This window comes from Xyrauchen texanus, chromosome 36, assembly GCF_025860055.1.
Source record: "Xyrauchen texanus isolate HMW12.3.18 chromosome 36, RBS_HiC_50CHRs, whole genome shotgun sequence".
NCBI classification, from domain to species: domain Eukaryota; kingdom Metazoa; phylum Chordata; class Actinopteri; order Cypriniformes; family Catostomidae; genus Xyrauchen; species Xyrauchen texanus.
The window spans coordinates 23,762,038-23,783,049 of record NC_068311.1 but is presented as its reverse complement, the minus strand read 5'-3'; the positions used below and the strand labels follow the sequence as shown (position 1 = coordinate 23,783,049).

The following is a 21,012-nucleotide window of genomic DNA, read 5'->3' as shown; positions in this document are numbered from 1 at the left end:
AGTCGCTGACATTTGGGTGCTCCTCCCAGGGGTGGTTACCCTGAAAAACCCTGTTTCAGTTGTTGTTGACAGCCATGTCGCAACACATAGTTTTTAGGCGCCTCCATGTCGCCTAAGCAGCCCTCTCATTTTCCCCCAAGTTGCGAACACAGAACGAGTTGGTGCCATGACACAGGTCACTTCGGTGCCAGTTTTTACTGTTGTTGGAGACATGCCAGAGGACATTTTACAACACAAACTTAAGATCTTGGAGCGAGGCATTCATGCTGGATAGACTCTATGGAGCGGTTTCTATCACATTCCCAGTACAGCGCTTACCTTTCCCCACCATTTTATGCTGGGTTGACTTCTACAGCCACACATTTTCTGGTCACCTAGAAGATCGTTGGGCTGTGGCCCATACTGGACCTGAGGTGTTTGAAAGTGACACTTCTAAGTGTCCATTCCAGGTGGATACTCAAGAGTCATATTTTGTTGTTTTTTTGTTCAGGCACCATACTACAGGCAAGGGCCACTTCAACAATGTGCTCTATGCCTTAAAATGGTGACTTTTTGCTTATTTCTGTTACTCTTGAGGTGAGCACCCAATGCACTGATCTGTGCAGATGATACCCTCCTTCCTGCAAGAGCATTTGGATGCAGGACTCACTCTATCCATGCTCAAGGTTTACGTTGCTGCCATAGCGACCACTCATGACCTCTGAGGGCTTGTCTGTTCACCCTCTGGTCATCAGATTTATGCATGGTGAGGGACGGCTAAGACAATTTTGCACTGCTACCATCATGATCATGGACTTATCACTGGTGTTAAATGCGCTTACAGTACGTGTTCTCTATTTGAGCCCCTAGAGGTGATAAACTTACACATACTCTCTTTGAAATTCACTTTGGCATCAGTCAAACGTGTTGGGGACCTTCAGGCTTTTTCAGTCAACAACTCTTGTTTAGAGTTTGAATCAGGCCTTTCAAATGCCATTCTCAAGTCCAGAGGGGGTTATGTGGTGTGACAACTGTTTCACAAATCGCATGCCCAAAGCCAAGCTCGTTAGCTGAAGCAGCACGTGAGTCTGAACTCGACCTCCTCAGGCCTTCAGAATTTCTTCAGAATCCCTCAACAGTGCAAGTGAATAGGCATCTAAAGACAGATTGTCAGATTCATCAGCCAATCAGATTGATTTATTTGTTCTTGGTAGGTGTTATCTTTAGGATATGTTCCAGTCAAGGCCTACTAGCTGGGCTTGAGTGACACAATCACGCTTTGATGTACGTAATTCAAGAGCGAAAGATGTCTCATGAGTCGACTGTCATCACCATTGAGAAAGAGATCCTTATGGATTTAAAAACACGAGATGTTCAGCATGACTGTGTGATTGCTTAATTTATTAAACAGGAAAGGAGGACTGATTTTCACCTCAAGTAAATTGGTAAGTGCTTTTTGCATTGTTATAGCAACATCAGGAGTTTTCTAAGTGTAAGTTAGGCTGCTTGAGCATTCAGTGTCGGATCAAGATTTGAACAGTAGTGCTGCGTTCCATTCAACTCGGAAAGTCGGATTTTACAATTCCTACTAGGAAATGTGCAATGCAATGCATATTGAAATCAGAATTACAACTTGTAGGCTCATGTAGAAATTCTCAACTATAATTTCGGCAAGATGCAGGGACATGATGTCACACAAACATGTCGACACTCAGGGAGATATACAAAGTGATAAACATTCACTTTATTAAGTAATATCGATGAATGAGTTTGTTTCCACATTACATGATATTAAAGCTTGTTTAATAAACACCTGCAGAAACAGTTGTATAAAACATTAAATCTCTTTTGATAATTGTACACCTGAAGCACAAATGCTATCGCTGCTGCATTGTTTATAGGTTGGGTTGCTAGGAGACATCTCTAATGAGAGTTAAACACCTGCAAAGCTAACAGTTGCAGTTCCGAATATCGGGGAATGGAATGCATTTATGGTCAGAGATATCAAGTAGGAATATCCCACATCCAACATGAATGGAACGCAGCATAACCGTGTACCCTGACGAAATGACATTTATTGCAAGCAACATTTAAATCGCAAATATTATTTGATGTATTATAGACTTCTTTGAATGTCTGTTTGGGAGGCGTTCATTTCACAAAACAGTCATGCTGCAGTTAAAATTATTCTTGCTTGAGCATTAAGTGTCATTTCAAATTCTGTCTTTTGTGCGTCGACGTGTTTTTAAAATGTCAGTTGTTATTACTAGTTAGCTCCGACATAATGTATGATGCCCCAAAGGCATAGGGTGTCTTATTCATTGTGAAACTGTGTTTTCTTAATAGCATGAATCACACTGAAGGCTTAGACTTTAAACGCATGGCCCACCACTGCAAGTCATACAGTGTACCATGGGTGTTAAAGCTCATTCCATCAGGAGGATGATCTCCTCCTGGGCATGGGAATGTGCAAGGGGCGTGTCACTGGAAGACATATGTCTGGCTGCAGGTTAGGATTCCTCTAACACCTTTGCCAGGTTTTATAACATGCATGTATCTTCCCTCACTTCCTATATTTTCACTGAGGAAGAAGGTTGATTATCCAATGTTCACCAATGCCTTTGGCTGGGCAACTGCCCTGCTCCCCTCCTTCCCACTAATTAAGAATATGTGCTGAGACACTGGACCACTACCTGGTAAGGCTATTGTCTCTGCCTTGGCATCAAGCTATATGGTTTATTGTTCATCCACTTTCCTTCCTATTTTTCAATAGGAAGGGGTGGTTAAAGCGAAATGTTTTAACTAGCCTTGTGGCTAGTGGTCATTGCCTTATCAGTAGCACGGCATTATGGTATATGGCTCCCACAGTATCAGCTACTGGCACAGCATCTAATTTACATACTTGAAAGGTAATGTCTGGGTAACTGATGTAACCTTGGTACCCTGAATAGAGGGAACAAGATGCTGTGTAGCTGTGCCACACTACAGATTTTTCACTGTTAAGGAGAGATGTGCCCTCCTCCATTTATTCTGAAAATTATCATGGTGTGGTATGGGGCTCCAACAAATATGCCCACAATAACATAAGCATAGGATGGAGCGCCAATCGTCACCATCCAATCAAATCAATTTGATGATATAGAGTTTCAAGGTCCCCACCCCTGGGAGGAGCTCCATCTCATTCCCTCCTTTCAGGGAACCAAGGTTACATCAGTAATCAAGACAAATCTCTTGCTGGTGTTGCAAGATTGTTTCATCTCAGCCACCAGAGGTCGTTGTATATTTAAACTACCACCAGTCATGTACCACTGTTCTTCACATCTGTCATATAAATTATTTTCTCTTCTGAGCACTGTTTAGCAGGTAAGTCTATAATGCTTAACACTGAGAATTCACTTAACACATTAAGCTTGTTCCACAGCAACAATAAAAATGTGAACCACCTGACTTTGTTTAGTCATTGAGGAACTTGGTGGAGTTGTGTTTGTGTCTTCCATGTTAGTTTATGAGGGCTTCACTGTGGGGGAAGATGTCCAACCATAGCAATCTATAGAAGTAAATGAGAATCATAGTGTTCATAATTATCATGGTGGTGAGAAAAAAGCCACTATGGCCAAGCCAGGATATGTTGTGTATGATGGACCAGGTGATATGTGCATTGAGGCGGAAGCAGATGTAAGTGAAAATATTGAGGGTTTTGTTCATGTTGTAGAAATTTGAAGATTGAGTTCCGATCAGCTTCATCAGAAGTCTAATGTTGAGAGTAAAACTTTTCACCTCCACAATGATGGCAATGACTGATCCTGATACATAACGCTGTGTGTAAAGAGCAAATATACATCTGCAGAAAAAAAAAACTTTGTATGCCAGAGGTGCCAACTCAGATGTTGCACATTTCTTTTTGTACTACATGTAAAATAGTATTTTTGTATTAATTGCACAGTATGAATTGCTTTTATTAATTGGTGGTGCCTCCACTTAGTAATATAAACTATGTTGATTTACCTTACTAAGAATAGTTACATTTACTACTCAATGTATTCAATTTATATAGCACATTTAGAGAACTAACTTGTTTACTGATTAATAACATGGCAAAGTTAAATGTCATTAACCAAAAAGGATTTTGTATTTAAATGAAAGTGAGATAAAAAATTAAATAACGGTAAAGATATTTGAAGATAACAATAATGAATTAGAATAAAGTCAAATAACAATCCACTACTTCAATCTAATTTGTTCAGCAAGAATACAATAAGTAAAATAAACAAATTATTATCAATAAAACAATGTGAATTAAATTTTAGTGCTTTGATTCAAATAGTTTGAACTCCAGTGACACACTGTTTTACAACTTCATGACTGATACATTAATTAAATAAAAATTAAACATAAACAAACTGGGCCCAGACACACACTCTTTCTCTCTCACACATACAGTCTTTATTAAACCCAACGTTTCTGGCCTGTGTTGTTGCTTGAGTGCGGTGTGACTGAGAAAAACCTAAACTGGCCTCTTCACTTATAAAGCAAATAAAATCAACTTAATAGGCACTAGCATTTAGTACACTCACAACCTGAGATGTTGAAGCGTGGAGATTGTATGGTAAATGCTTACAGTTGAATCACCAGGCAACTCAGAAGGCCTCACACCACGAAGAAATTCACTGGAGCACGTGTGAACCCAAGTGCATTGCAACCAAACATTTTAACCCTTTGTGGTCTGTAAAATCTTTGTTATATGCTTAAATCTACACATTTTATAAAATTTTGGTCTAGGCAACATCAGCAAAAAAGTTGTTAAGTCTGACTTAACTTTACACAGAAAAGGTTAGTAAGCAATTTTACACACTTAAATCATGTTAACAAGCATATTGTTTACATCTTTAATGTTTTACTGATTTTATTTTAACGTTTACTGACTGACCCAATTCACTTCCATTATTAGTGCCTCAATGTAAGCCACATTTTTGCTTCTTTTTTTTTTTTTTTAAAGAAAAGCAGGGACGAGTTGAAATTCATTTTAGTGGTAATCAAAATAATATCACAAATGCTGTCGATTGAGCTTAACATGTATTGAACCCAGAATATTTCCTTTAAGGTTCACAAAACCTAATTAGCAAACTACTGTCATTTAGTTTCTTTTGTCTAACTCATGGACCCTTTTCACAGACTGTGAACCTTAAAGCTCGTTTCGGCCTTATTTAGCAGTGTAAATATAGCAAACATTTTATATATACATTTTTTCATTATTATGCTGACTTGAAAAAGCCAGTACTGTTATTGTACAGATTTAGGGTTTTACTAAAATGCTTAAACCAAAACCAAAATGATCAACTGTAACTCTCAGGGCTTTCAAGCTACATTGCTACACCTACCAAACTCAGTACAGATCTTCAGCGCTTGTACATTTGGCATCTTTCTCTCTTCTGACTGTCATAATCAACAGCTCTTTATTTTTCCTATTTTGAAAAGATGTAGAAATGTAATACTGTCTTTATATATATATTATTTTGCTGTTGGAGCAAATGAGAACACAAAAATAAAATAAAAAATAAAAATAAAAAAACAAAAATGTTGTGGTCTCCCATTCACCACTATAGTTTAATTCTGTGTTCCAAACAAGGAAATATAAAAAGGATCTATTGTAACTAAACAGTCTTCAACAATTTATTAACACATGTTTACACACTTGGCATCTCTTGGTGAACATGTGGGCACGCATTTATGGTTTTATGAGCTTGACACAAGACATGTCAATGTTTCTTAGTTTGTGATATTATCAACCATTTGGCAATTTCACCTCTGATTTTTAGCAGGCAAAATGGCTCTTGTTCCAGGGCATACCATAAGATAATGGATTCTTGTAGTTCTAGGTAGAAAATGCTTAGATTTTATGGTGTGGTGTGAAGCCATCGTTGCAGGGAGTAATATATATATATATATATATATATATATATATATATATATATATATATATATATATATATATATATTTAAAGTATTTTCAGTGATTTAGCAAAGAAACAAAAACTATAAAAATATTAATCATAGTAATAAATCCTATTTCTTCTGATGTACATGGATCACAGCAAATGCCACCATACAAATGGTTAAATGTTGTCCTAGCCAGTTAGCGTGCTCATCTGTTTACTGGACATAGTTGTTCTCTGGTTTCAGGGCCTTGCTTATATTTAAGTCTTCCAAACACAGCACATCCTTTTGGCATAGAGAAATGAAGTAAAACATCACTTACATTAGTGTTGCATGAAGTAGAAACATTACATATGCATATGCATGTCATCACTTTAATGCATTTCCCTTCTACAGAAATCACGGTCCTCATTTTTCAAATATTATAGCCTACAAGAAAATAACAGCTAGCTATGTGCTTTATAATACTAAATAACCAAATGGGGTTCTCTTTCATCATCTCGTGTTCGAGATCCACCTATGGGAAGGGCATCCGTACCTGACCTCTGCAGAAGCATCCAATTGCACCAAGTCTGGCTAGACAGACAGAAGCGCGTGTCCTATGCTCGGTAAGGTCCCGCCCCTTACCTAAGGGCATATAACAATCTGCACGCGCTGCTGCTCCTCAGTTGACATTCGCTTCTCGCGACCTCTGTTTTGTACTCAGCTCGGTTGAAATTAGAGTTTTTCACTCACCCGTCTACAGGAGGATACATCGCACAGATCAGCCTCCGCCTGACGTGATTAACCTTTTTCAGCCAACTTAGCTGTTTATTGTTTATTGCAAGCCGCCCAAGCTCGCTCTAAACTACCACCAGGCTGCCCGCCTTTCTCTCTCCTGCTCCACGCAAGGATTTTTCGGAGTTTTCGAACATTTATGGCATTTTCTAAGCCTCACGGCCTCCTCTGGGGGCAGCCTATCGCGTGCCTGCCCGGCCGCGTGCGGTGCCCTCATCGCAGCCAAGGATTCCCATCCTTTATGTGTTGTGTGCATGGGTCTCAAACATGCGGAGGAGGCTCTAGAGTTTCCGGAAAACTGTAGCCACTGCCTGGCGTTGCCTAAAAACTCCGCCGCCGGAGGCTCAAGGTCGCCGCTACCCAGTGCACCGACCTCGAACTCTCCGACTCCGATGGGGGTAACGGTGATGACGACGCTCCTGGTTTCCTCCGGGCGCGGCCTCGCTCAGCTGGGCTGATCAACACAACCCGAATTTCCTGAGGAGATTCTCTCAGTGGACCCCTCGTTCAGCCAATGAGCCGGCTGGTTCTGGTGACTACGACGATCGCGGGCCTTCTTGAAGGTTCGGAGGACGAGGATGCCATCCCGTCTTCTGTGACTCAGGCTAACGCCCCTGCAGCCCTCACCCAGTCTGTCCTCATCGAGGTTTGTGAGCGGCGGCCGCTCGCCTCAATATCGAATGGCCAGCTTTACAAAGTGCCACTGACCAAGAGAGGGACGTGTATGACGGGAAACTCCTGGGACCTCCTCCAGGCTCGAGAAAACAACTTCTCCCGTCCTTCCTGCATGCGCAAAGCATATGAGGTACTTTTGGGGGACCCGCTGGACCTAAAACACGGTCTCGCGGGCCTTGAAGTAAAGGACATGACGGCCCTTGGGATGGGTGACCCCCCGCCATCGAGCCCTCTGTCGCCAGACACCTTAATCCATCTCAAGGTGGTCTACTTGCCCCCCAAACCTGTTCTCCCGAACAAAATGGACCGGTTTTCTGCCTCTATACACCAGGCCTCTTACAAAGCCTCGGCCTTGGCCGTCAGAGCCCTCAATGTCTCCTCTCTTCTGTCTGCATACCAGGCTGAACTCCTGGTCGATATGGGGCAACAATTGGAAAAAGGGACCCCCACACCCTCTCTGTGGAAGGAGATTGTTACGGTGAATGACCTTGTTCTCCGTAATGCCCGTCAGGCCGTCCAAGCCTGCGGGCGCTCTATGGCGTTCTCAGTGGCTGGAGAACGTGCTCTTTGGCTTAACTTGTCGGGCCTCCCTGACAGTGAGAAACGGCGCATTGCGGGTGCCCCTGTAGAGCCTGGCCAGGCTCTATTTGGCCCTGCCGTCGCTTTAATGCAACAGCGTTGCGACGACAAGAGGAAGGAGGACGGCGCTAAAATTATGCCTCCCGAGGAGAGCGGCACCGCGCCAGGCACCACCAGCGCGACCACCCAACCCTCCTGCTTCAGGGCGTCCTTTCCATTACCCCGGTAAGGCAAAGCCTCGGAATAAGCCACCTCATCAGCAGGGTAACCCGCCTTCTGCTAAGCCTTGGGGTAGAATGTCTTTCACGCGGCTGCGGCCAAGAAACCCCCACTCTACCCCTCCGATTCTAAACGAAGCGGCCGGCCTGATCCATGGCCTCAGGGGCTTTGAGTCCACGTTCTCGGGCCACCAGCCCCCGGACTCTTGTTCGACCCTCCAAGTTCTCAAGAAAAGGAGGGTTTCACTCGGTGGGGTCAGCCCCCTACCAGTGGGTGCCCACCCTGTGTGTTCGGTTCAGAACCATGTGTGTTCCCCTGTTCAGCCCATATCAGGGAACTTCCATGTGCTGGAAGTGTTTACAGTGAGAAACAGTATGAGAGCAGTGTCACCACACAGCCCCTATTACATCTCTCCCACACACTCAATAAAGGCTTCGGCCCAAGTGTTTCAAAAAAGAAAAAGAACACAAAAAATCACAAAAATCCAGCACAGAGAGAGAACATCTCTCCACAACCCCTTATGTCGCCCCTATGTTGTCCACTAGATGGCGCCATTGTATTTCAAATGAGCAACTCGGGCATAAACGCAGCAATAAGCGCTTCCCGGCTCAGGTGGGCTCACTTGCGAGCCACACAACAGCTTGGCAGGCTGTGTCGGCTCCCGAGTGGGTGATTCGAACCATAACGAAAGGGTACAGGCTCCAGTTTGCCAGGAGACCTCCACCTTTCGGCGGCGTTATCTTTTCTCACACAGAAAAGAGCTGCACACATTCTGAAAGAAGAAATTTCCTCCCTCCTCGTGAAGGGGCGATTCAAGTAGTACCCGAGATCAATGCAATCAGGGGTTTTACTCCCGTTATTTCCTAGTTCCAAAGAAGGACGGCTCTCTCCGTCCTATTATGGATCTCAGAGTGTTAAACAAACATTTGAGGAAATACAATTTCAGAATGTTAACACACGGCACACTCGCGCTCAATTCATCAGAACGACTGGTTCACATCAGTCGATCTGAAAGATGCCTTTTCCACATCAATATGTACGCCCGCACAGGAAATTTCTTCGCTTTGCCTATCAGGGCATATGCTACGAATTCACAGTCCTCCCTTTCGGCCTCTCGCTGAGTCCGAGGGTGTTCTGTCTATGTCGTGAAGCGGGCTTAGCGCCGCTGAGAATAACGGGTCTCAGGATCCTAACATACATAGACGATTGGTTAATCATAGCCAATTCCAGGGAAGAGGTGGTGCAAGACACTGCGCCGTGTGCTCACGCACATCACATCACTCGGGTTCAGAGTGAATGTGAGCAAGAGCAATTTCACACCTGCCCAGAGTGTTATATTCCTGGGTCTGGAGCTGAATTCAATCTCAATCGCGTGCGCCTTTCACAAGAACGCGTTCGCTCTCTAATGAATTGTCTATCACAATTCAAGGAGGGACGAATGTGCCATATCGCAAGTGTCTCAGATTACAGGGTCTTATGGCATCAGCTATTCAAGTTTTGCCTTTGGGCCTTCTGCGTATGAGGGCATTCATGAAGTGGGTTTTATCCCTCCACTTCAGCCCATTACGCGACCTCTGCCGCTCTGTCACAGTGACGCTGCGTGCACAGCAGCCTTGCGCCACTGGAGGAGTGCAGACATGTACGCACATGGGACCCCTCTCGGGGCTGTTATGTTGCGAAAAGTGGTAACGACAGGCGGCGTCCTTAACAGGCTGGGGAGCCACTCAGGAGGGCAGGGCGGTGAGCGGTTCGGTGGCCGAGCGAACTTCGTTCAGCCCACATAAATTATCTGGAGCTCATGACCGTATGGAAAGCTCTGAATCATTTTCTTCCCCGTCTGCAGGGGCATCATGTGCTCGTTAAGCTGCGACAATACCACTGCAGTGGCACACATCAATCGCCAGGGCGGCATGCGTTCGCCCAAGCTTCATGCCCTAGCTCACAGGCTTTTGGTGTGGAGCAGGCGGCACTTCCTGTCGTTACGCGCAACCCATGTTCCAGGTGTCCTGAACAGGGGCGCGGACCTTCTGTCGAGGGGAACCCGCTCTCACGGAGACTGGCGACTCCACCCCCAGATAGTGGGCATGTTGTGGGAGAAATTCGGGAAGGCTGAACGTAGATCTCTTCAGCCTCGTGCGAAAACTCCCACTGTCTTATGTTCTTCTCGCTAAGGGACGAGGACGCCCCTCGGCGTGGACGCACTTGCCCACCCGTGGCCCAAAGTGCTGCTCTCGCGTTTCCCCCTGTGCCTGTTAATTCCTACCCTGGCCAGGGTGAGAGAGCAGGGCCTGTCCCTAATTTTGATAGCACCCAGGTGGCCCAAGGCACCATGGTTGGCAGAGATAATTCCTCTTCTGCATGCCCAACCGTGGCCCCTCCCTCTTCGCACAGACCTGCTGTCTCAGGCTGAACGGGGAAATATATCACCCACACCCGGACAGGGTGGCTCTGTGGGCTTGGCCCGTGAGAGGACAAACTTAAGCTCGATGGGGCTCCCCCACGGGTGGTTGCAACTATACAGAACGCTAGGGCTTCCTCCACAAGGTCCCTATATGACTGTAAGTGGCAAGTGTTTGAAGGGTGGTGTGATGAGCGCGGTTCAACATCATATCAGTGTTCAGTCTCTGATATTTTATGTTTTTACAAGACCTTATGGATAAAGGCAGGACTTTTTCCACTATTAAGGTCTACCTGGCAGCTATTTCCGCTTGTCATGTTGGGTTTGATGGCTTAACGGCAGGGCAGCACCCCTCATTCAGTAGATTTATGAAGGGTGCCCGCCGTTCTCTCCCAGTTACTAGAAGGACTGTCCCTGAATGGGACCTCTCCATGGTGCTGGAGGCTTTATGTCAGCCACCTTTTGAGCCCCTGGGAGGCGTTTCCTGAAAATTCTGTCTTTTAAGACAGCGTTGCTCCTGGCCTTAGCATCAGCTAAACGTGTCAGTGACCTACATGCACTCTCTGTTCATTCCTCGTGCACTAAATTCTCTCTTAGTGGAGATAAGGTTTTTCTTAAGCCTAACCCGGCCTTTATGCCGAAATGCTTCCCAGCATTCTCGTGTGAGGTAATGGAGCTTTCCGCTTTTCACCCTCCTCCTTTTTCATCTGAAGAGGATCAGAGGCTGAATGGTCTGTGTCCGGTCCGTGTCCTGCGGGCTTACTTGGATAGGACCAGTGCTTTTCGGAAGAGCAATCAGCTCTTTATCTCTTGGGCTCCTCCTCACTCGGGAATCCCATTTCTAAGCAACGCCTCTCACATTGGCTTGTGGAAGCTATAATTTTGGCTTATGAATCTTCAGGAGTGCTGCCTCCAGAAGGCATCAGAGCCCACTCAACGAGGGGCATGGCCGCCTCTTGGGCTCTGTTCAGGGGAGTTTCATTGCAGGACATCTGTTCTGCTGCCAGCTGGGCTTCTCCCCATACTTTTGTACGTTACTACCGACTGGATGTAACCAGGACCCCGGTAGCTCATTCTGTCCTGGGGGTGGGTTCTTCATAGCCCCTCCCCTGTTGGTTCCTTTTTTCTTTATATATGTAATATATTTTATATATATATATATATATATATACATATATGAAGTAGGGAAAAAGGGGTAATGGGCCGGTTGGCTGTACACATTCATGTCACCGAGCATGCATTAACATTCCTGCTGGGTGTTGTCTTTACTGGGTGCTGCTGGGCTGATATTTATGTTTGTGCCACTAACATGTTTCTTCAGCTCTGCCAGTACACAGTTCTCACTTGTGTGCTTCAGGGTTGCCATGTGTGTAATTACGGGACGTGTCAAGCACCGCCTCCTTGGGGCGACCGTTCCCTTTTCTGGCTTGCAGGACCTCACTGTGAGTGTATTGGGCAATCGGGGAGCTGTCCATGTCTCCCATAGGTGGATCTCGAACACGAGATGATGAAAGAGAACAATAGGTTACTCACGTAACCCGGTTCTCTGAAACATCGAGTGGAGAGATCCACTAAGCTTGCCCCGCTTGCTGCACGAGAGCGAATATTCTTACTGAGGAGCAGCAGCGCGTGCAGATTGTTATATGCCCTTAGGTAAGGGGCGGGACCTTACCGAGCATAGGACACGCGCTTCTGTCTGTCTAGCCAGACTTGGTGCAATTGGATGCTTCTGCAGAGGTCAGGTACGGATGCCCTTCCCATAGGTGGATCTCTCCACTCGATGTTTCAGAGAACCGGGGTTACGTGAGTAACCTATTGCTTTTCCACTGCACAGTACAGCTGGACTTGACTTGCATTTTGGGGATTTTCCACTGTGGAAAGTACCTGGTACCTGTTACTTTTTTAGTACCACCTTGGTCGAGGTTCCAAGCGAGCCAAGCCGATACTAAATGTGACGTCAAAACCCTGCAGATCACTGATTGGTCAGAGAGAATCGTCACTACCCACGTGGGATTTGCGACACGGGACATCAACCCGCTAGTTTTAAAGTTAGCAAGAGTATAATTTGATCACGCGACTTTCGTATTGTAAAAAGAAATGGCTGTGCGCAAAACCACACAGCAACGTGAAACAAAAAAGTCGTAAGTGTATCAGCTGTTGGCCACCATCAAGGGTCACAACAGCCAGAGTGGTTCAAACAGAAGAAAGTGGAAGTGGTTCGACCAAATGGACACAATCTATGGCAGTGGGAGGGAGAGTGGCCTGGTCTCGGCCACGGCATTATTGGAGTCCACGATGGAGGATGGTACGTTTTGTTAACTCTATAATCTGCTTGAAAGCTTCATTTTATTTAGTTGACCAGCTACTGCTTCCTTCTAAAACAACCAGGCCAATTTAACTGTTAAACTTGTGTAAAATCACCATGTAACAACTGCTTTATGCAGCACAATGAGCTAGTAGCTAACAGCTAGCGCTCGTGTTAATGTTTATTGTCAGTAATGTTTGTGTCACATTTAAGATGGTGTAACGACAGTAGAGATGGTGCAACTATGATGATCAGCCTACGTTGAGGCAGCTTTAACTACAGTGGAAAAGCAAAAGTTTCTGATTTCTTTCCTTTCTTGGAGAAGCACACATTTTATGAGTGAGTTGTTGAGGGGCACATCACATTCCAAAGGCACCGCTGGCATTCAAACTATGGATCTCCTCTTTTACTAGACAGCCGTTTTAACCAACTAAGCCACTGCGCCAACCTCTGCTTAGCCTGCATTGAAGCATGACTCAGAGGAGCAAAACATTCAGAAGAGAGGTCATAGGATTGTGAAACAGGCCATTGAGAGCATAAAAGATTTAACTTGAGAACTGAGTGTCGGTGGTCAGTTAGCCTTGGGGTTTGTTGGCCAAGTGTGCTTAGCAAAATGACCAACTGTAACTAGAACCCACAACATTTGAATGGTAATTGCACCACAAAGTCAGCCAGCGCCGGCCTCAACACTGTGGAGTTACACACTCTGTGGCAAGGAAAAAGACATCCTCAAGTCTCTGTAGAAATCAACCCAGGTTCAGAAGTCTCAGGCACAGTCACAACTTCCTGTGTGTAGGAGAAGACAGTGATAATAGACAGGCACCAGGATTTGGGATTTGAATCCAGAATCTCTAGTTTACAATACAGGCCACACACCCTGCCATACAAGAGTGTCTGCAAGTCATAGTACCCTTTGACTGCAGCTTAACAGCATGTTGCCCTGGGATGCTGTCCATGTGAGGATTGTTGAGGTGCACAAAATATGTATAGGCACAGCTGGGATTTGAACCCAGGATCTCCTGTTTACTATACAGGCACTTTAACAAACTAAGCCAAGGCTTTGCTTAATCTGCATGGAAGAACAACTCAGACTCTGGTTGGACTCGACCCCACTACATTTATATAGTCTCATTTTGCAATCTAAAAGACCAATCCACTGTCCATTGCACCAGCAAGCGCACCTTCATGTCTTCATCACTGTGAGGTTACTCTGTGGCAAGGAAAGAGAAACGTCATTGAGTCTCTGTAGAATGGAACACAGGTTTAGGTGCTTTCAAGACTTCTTTTCCTCAGGAGCAGCCAAAGATCATAGTCACTGCCACTCAGGCACCACTGGGATTTGAATCCAGATTCTTTTGTTTACAAGACAGACACTTTAACCAGCTATGCCAGAGTGTTGCATGTCAGAGTACCCTTTGACAGCAGCTAAGGAAAGGTTTGCAATTTGTGATTAGACTGCTACCTTTGATCAATGCAACACATTGCCCTGGGTTTAAGATTGTTGTCCATTCTTTGAAAATTATTTTGAATAAATCAAACTGGATCTAACCAGGATTGAGAGGGAAGTCAATTAATTTGTGTTTGTAGAGTTGTTTTTTTTTTTTACAAAACACGTCATTTCAAAGCAGCTTTACAGAAAAGCACACTTTAACAGAAAATGAAACTGTAATATCTATAAAGTCTTAGATCATCATTGTGTAATTGCAAAGTGTGTATAAAAATAAATAGTTAAAAAATAATTTTAGTTAGAACCCCAGTGAGAAAGCCAAAGGCAACTGTGGCAATGAACACAAAACTCAGTAAAATGTTGGTTAATGGAGAAAAATAACCTTGGGTGAAACCAGGCTCATTCTGGGGGCCATTTCCCCTCTGGCTAAACAGCATGAATATAATGGAAATATTAGTTATTTGTGTGCAGTGCAAATTTGTAAAGTAAGCGTTAAGGGCCAGTGTTTAAACAAAGATTTTGAATGAACTGTAAGATTAATGACTAATATCTTTGAAGTTCATCCTGTATTAACTGCAGAAGTTCACATAGATGCAATTGTCCTAGTTTAGTTGGCTGATGAAGGCTTTTGCTGGCAATTAATTGATAGTCTATGTATTCCATTTCAATAGTGTAGTCCAATAATGCTAACAGTATACACATACATGTTTATTTATAATCATATAAGAATTAAGAAAACTTATACACTCATACTGTTTTTTTTTGTTTCTCTGCCTCAAACTCCCCAACCCTGCACCTGTGGAGACAAGAGTGGCCTTGCACTACACCCACATCCTTGTGCTTATCTAACATGTAACTCAAACGGATAATGTGCAGGATGATTGGTCCCAGCTGCATCTTGGGGCCCAAATAGGCTGGGGAGTTTGGGGCCTCATTGCTCAATACCTGAGAGAGAATTCTCTTTATGGTTTTGAGTCCACTTGCAAGTGCGTACATTAAATACTTGTTAGAAAGACACCACAGTCTTTGAATCTTTTATTACAGAATTTCCACCACATACATAATTTTTGTTGGAATTGAGTAGAAGGAAATTCCGGCCATCCAATCTTTGATTTCATGGATACACTCTGCTAATTCAGAGAACTGTGAAATTTAGTCAGGTTTAAGGGAAATATAAAGTTGGGTATCGTCGGCATAACAGTGGAAACCTATTCCACAATTCCTGATAATATCTCCCAGGGGAAGCACATAAGGAGGAAAGCAGAGGCCCTAAAACTGATCCCTGTGGCACTCCATACTTAAATTGACAACTTAATTTGACAATTCCTCATTTACACATACAAAGTGGAAGCAGTCTGATAAATAGGTCCTGAACTATGCTAATGCAAGTCCACAAATGCCAACATAATTCTCCAGCCCATTCAAGAGAATGTTGTGATCTGTTGTGTCGAAGGCAGCAAGCACTAAGATGTAAAAGAACTAGAAGAGAAATGTAGTTGCGATCATATATGAGCAAGTGATTTGCAACTCTGATAAGTGCAGTCTCTGTACTGTGATGGGGCCTAAATCCTGACTGAAATTGTTCATATATACCATTTCTCTGCAGAAATGCACATAGTTGGGAGGACACTTCCTTTTATTTTCATCATAAATGGGAGATTTGAAATTGGTCTATAATTAGCCAATTCGCCAGGATAATATGCGGTTTGATAACTGTCATTTTAAAGTTTCTTGGGTCGTGTCCTAAGGACAGCAAGGAGTAAATAATATAAAGAAGAGGTTCTGAGATTACAGGGAATACCTCTTTTAAGATCTTAGATTGTATTGTATCTAACATATATTTGTGGCTTTTGATTTTTGTTTGAATGAAGTGTACAGTCCAGATGCACAACAACAAGAAAACAAGTACATCTGACTCTCTACTTTGAGAAACAGACTCCTAAACTGGCACTTTTAATGACAGTACATACCAAACACCAGTTTCACCTATAACATTGAAGAGAAGACTCTGGGATTTTGACACTTTAGGCAGACTTTATAAAAACAAAAGCCACATCTAAAACTGGCAAAAAAGCAGAAAATGGTAGAAGGTGCAAAAGAACTTGAGTTGAGGAAAATTGAGTGGCAAATGATTAGAAATGTGTTATGGATGAATAAATCAAAGCTTGGAGGTGTTGAGCTGTTGTTAGAAAAGCTTGGTTGGAAAAGTGCCCTACAAATCATATTACATCTTTGGGAAGTGCTGCTGAAAGCATGGGATGAAACTTTACCTGAGTAAGTTTTCATGGTACTGTACATTATTTAACATTTATTTTATAGATATACTTTTATGTTTAATGAATACATGTTTACATGTCCATTTTGTGATTGGTTAAGGGTAAAAGTGTCGGTTTCATTTAATCCACATCAGCCACTAGAGGACAGCACAGACACAGAGGAAAATGTATCCCAACAAGGGTTCTTCAAGATCTAATAAGTGCAACATTCCCACATATTGACAATGATATGAACAGTTAGAGAGAGACCTGAAAAGTGCTATAAACGGCACTATGGCACTCTGTTTTACATAATGGCCACTTTTAAATTGAGCATCCTTTCATTGTAAATTTGTATTGTTATTTTTATTCTATTTAATTGAATTATGTTCTATTTATTCTAAATGCTTTATATGAGCATATTGTACTCTTTTGTGTGTATAGCACCTGAAGTTTATAATTGTTGCTACGGTTACAAAGAGATATCACTGTGAGCATTAATAAAGTAGTTTATTTTCTTCTTATTGTGTTCTTCGTGAGATTAGCTCCTGCAGTATCACTATTCACTATCATGCCATTCTTTATCTTCATAATGCATGGAGCTGTGTAGGTGTTCGAAACCCCGGTCTTTTAACACTTCTCAAGGTTTGGTTGAGCTGAATGAAGGATAATGATGAATAATCAGTGCTTTGAAAGTTAAAGTGAACTTGAGAAAATGCCATTCATTTGCCCTCATAAGACACACATCAATTTCATAAAGAACAACATCATAAAGTAGAAATGTGCACTGGCATGGAATCATTGATATTATTCTGAATATGCCACACAGAAAACTTAAGTCTCAGTTGTTGCAAAATCTATTTGGCATATATCTACTCAGTAACCTCTGTGTTTCTCTTTGAGCTCATAGGAAATATAAGCTCACACACTGCAAAAATACACTTCTGAAAAGGTAATTTTTGTGAACTTTTCATCTATCAAGCCACTTGAAATGCTGATGTAATCAAATGTTTCTGTTAAAAATCAGTTTCTTTGCCTGAAAATTTCTGTTTATTTACTGCAATGTTTTTGAATAAATCTGTTAGGGTATGACATGAGCACGCACCCTAAATGTATTCAGATTCATAATGTAATTTAATGAATATGACTTATATTTAGCTGTTGAACGATTTATCAACAATATTTGGATTAACACAAAATTAAAGGTATAGTTTGCCCAAAAATGGTGAACTCTTTCTTCTGCAGAACACAAACGAAGATTTTAGAAAAATATTTTAGCTCTGTAGGTTCAAGCAATGCAATTAGCACAAAGTGGAGAATTTATAGTAAAAAAGGATATAAATATTGATCTTTTTCTCACTCACACCTTTCATAATGCTTCTGAAGGTATGGCCTTAACCACTGGAGTCATATGGATTCTGTTTATGCTGCCTTCAAAGTTCTGGTCACTGTTCACTTGCATTTTACGGACCTACAGAGCTGAAATATTCTTCTAAAAATCTTTGTTTGGGTTCAGCAAAAAAAACTGTTCTTTCTAGCCCTCCACTATACAATCATTCAGGCCATTTGTGCTCTTCAGTGGAAGACTAGGCTTAATTGTATGACAAATATACATAATTATGTACTATATAATCTGAAGAAAAGTTTTCTAGAGAGATTAGTAGCCAATATTACTTCTGACCTCACTACTTTGAAACTCTGCTTTGAATATGGTATTTTTCCAGAACCAGTTTGGTTGCATATTTGGTTTCTGTCAACCACATTCAGGTCTCAGTTTGAACTTTCATGTATACACTGTAAAGTCTCAGAGAGTGACAGTCAGTGGTCAGGAATGTGTTGTGTTCACTCTCACTGGAAGTCTTTGCAATTAAATAAAACAAAAATATGTGGCATAAGGGCACTGTCGAAACTCACAATGTTGGTACTCTTTATCAGATCTTCATTTGACCTCCTTTGTAATTCTTCAGCCATTAAATACCACTACTGATAATTTTTACACATTTCTGACCTGTCATGTGATCAATTTTGTGTTTGTATTAGTCTCTACATTTGTATTTGTCATTGCTCCTGGAAGGGTCACTCTTGGTGAACTTTAAGACCTGTGGCCATTTGTAGTTAACTATGATGTTTAACACTTCATTTTAAAGTGAAAAGCAGGCTTTTATACTTCCAGAAAGTTAGTATATTATGTTCATATTATTAAATAAGAAGCACAACAAAATGTCTTCTTAATTGTGCAAAAACTGCGGAGAGAGTATAATTATGATCTTCTTCAGAATTGTCCATTCGCCCTCAATTAATGAGTGCCAACTAAACATAAAAGAGAAACTTAAATTTTTCCAATATGTCAGCTATAAAGAGGCTAACTGTTTCTGTAAAATGCATGCACCCCCTTTTTTTTTTTTTTAGATCCAGTAGGCTGTTTATTGACTCTTTAGCTTAATTAGCATTTACTCTTTTAACAATTAGTCAAAAGTCAGTTCCTCTGACCCTTTGGTGCATTTTGTCCGCTCGTGAGCTCTGTAGGGGTACAGGAAGTGTTGTCTAGCAACAGGAGTCATTTAAGAAGCCAGAAAAGATGGAGAAGTACGAGAAGATTAAAGTGGTCGGCAGAGGAGCTTTCGGGTAAATAACACCACGAGCGCTTTATTGTTCATTAGTTTTGGGGGGTAAATGTTTGTTAGATGTGAACCTTTTTGTTTGCAACATGTCTTTTTTTTAGGTGCCCAATGAACTCAGCAAAAGTTTCGCAGTTTACTTGAGAGACTGTGGTAAAGAAGTTTAATCCACAGCGCTCCGCTCAGAATCACAGCGCGAGCTAGCAGAACATGAAGAGCAGCGTTCTGTTTCGCGTTTCCGCATTCCATTCAGTGTTGTTACAGTGGAACTGAGCCGTTATCTCACTTTTCAAACTACATTAGACGTTTGAAAGAAGATTTTGGTACTTTCCCTTTTTGAGGGAGAAGAATTGCTGAGCAATAGCGGGTCCTACTGTATTTAAATTCCCTGGTGAAAAAAATTATAAAAACATTAATGTTTACAGTATTCCTATCATAGTTTCTATCATAATTTGGAACCATTCCTAAAGAATTCTGATGTCCAGTAGCAAGCAAGTGTGTTACAACTGAGCTATTATACTTAGTTAAAGTGTGGGTATTATGTCAAGTTTTACTTGATTAAAAGTCAAAATATCTAACTAATACTTGAGTGAAAGTAAATAATACTAATACAGTTTACAGATTAATTGTACTTAAGTATTTCAAGGTAAAAACTACTGTTTAAAATAAAAGCTTTTAAAGGTGCACTCAGTATTTTTTTTCTCATTAAAAAAAGTTGCATTCATGTAGAAGCAATTTGGAAACATATGTATAGAATCATGAGAACTCTCAAGACATGAAGACTCTAGTCATATCAGTAACCTTATTAAAGCGATTGAGGGTCCCCTCATGGGGGCTGCCATGTTAGAATCACATGACCAGCCAAATACGATTCACTTAATCTCAGTAACCGCACTGTTATTGGACACTTTTACTCATTGATTCAATTAATCTTGGCTGACTGTGAATAGTTTATTTCTACAATAGCATGTGTAACTGAACATTATTGCTTTTGAATGATGCATCCAAGCCCCTAGGTGTCAGTGTTGAAGTTGATATGCATAAAAAATACATAATAAATACTGAGTGCACCTTTAAAACCAACGGATGAAATCAAAGGACAGTGGATATTATATAAAATTTTTTTCTCCCCTATTTGGAATGCCTAATTCCCAATGTACTCTAAGCCCTTGTGGTGGCGTAATGACACGCCTCAATCCGGGTGGTGGAGGACGAATCTCAGTTGCCTCCTCGTCTGAGACCGTCAATCTGCACATCTTATCACGTGGCTTGTTGAGCGTGTTACCGCGGAGACCTTGCGTGTGTGGAGGCTTCACATTATTCTCTGCAGAATCCATGCACAACTCACCACACACCCCACCGAGAGCAAGGACCACACATTATAGCGACCACGAGGAGGTTACCCCATGTAACTCTACCATCCCTAGCAACTGGGGTAATTTAGTGTGAATTAAACCAGCTGTAACTGCAATCTGTTTCTATAAACAAAAACATGTGACATCCCTTCAACTACATAGTCCATAAAAGCTTTTAATTATTATAATATATATATTTAATTATTTTAATTCCCTGGCTTTTTGTTTGGATCTGGTTAATGCTTGTGTTATTTTAATGTAAATTTGCTGGATCAGATATTCTAAAGGAGTTTAAATTAAATAATAATACAAAGGGCCATTTCATTTATTTAATAAGTGCACTGTACATTTGTTTATTGGTTTCTTTTTTATTACAATAAATAAAACGCAAATTTTTAAACACAAAGCTTACATTCTTCATAAAGTCATAAATATTTAAATAACTTATTTTCAGTTTCTGAAAGCAGTTGG

At 42.0% G+C, this 21,012-nt stretch overlaps 1 protein-coding gene across 2 annotated transcripts in view; it reads left to right on the top strand.

Moving 5' to 3' along the window:
• Positions 1-1,379: 1,379 nt before the first annotated feature.
• LOC127629986 (serine/threonine-protein kinase Nek8) overlaps positions 1,380-21,012 on the top strand; it is a 35,863-nt gene continuing 16,230 nt past the window's right edge. Inside the window, exon 1 of one of the 2 annotated variants that reach the window (XM_052107341.1) lies at positions 1,380-1,424. Coding sequence is in view for 1 of the 2 variants with exons in the window: in XM_052107340.1 (XP_051963300.1) it covers positions 19,147-19,193 (47 nt within the window). In the remaining variant the exon portion in view is untranslated. Of the gene's footprint in view, positions 1,425-19,125; positions 19,194-21,012 lie in introns of those variants that run through there. The other variant, XM_052107340.1, reaches the window with a different exon arrangement.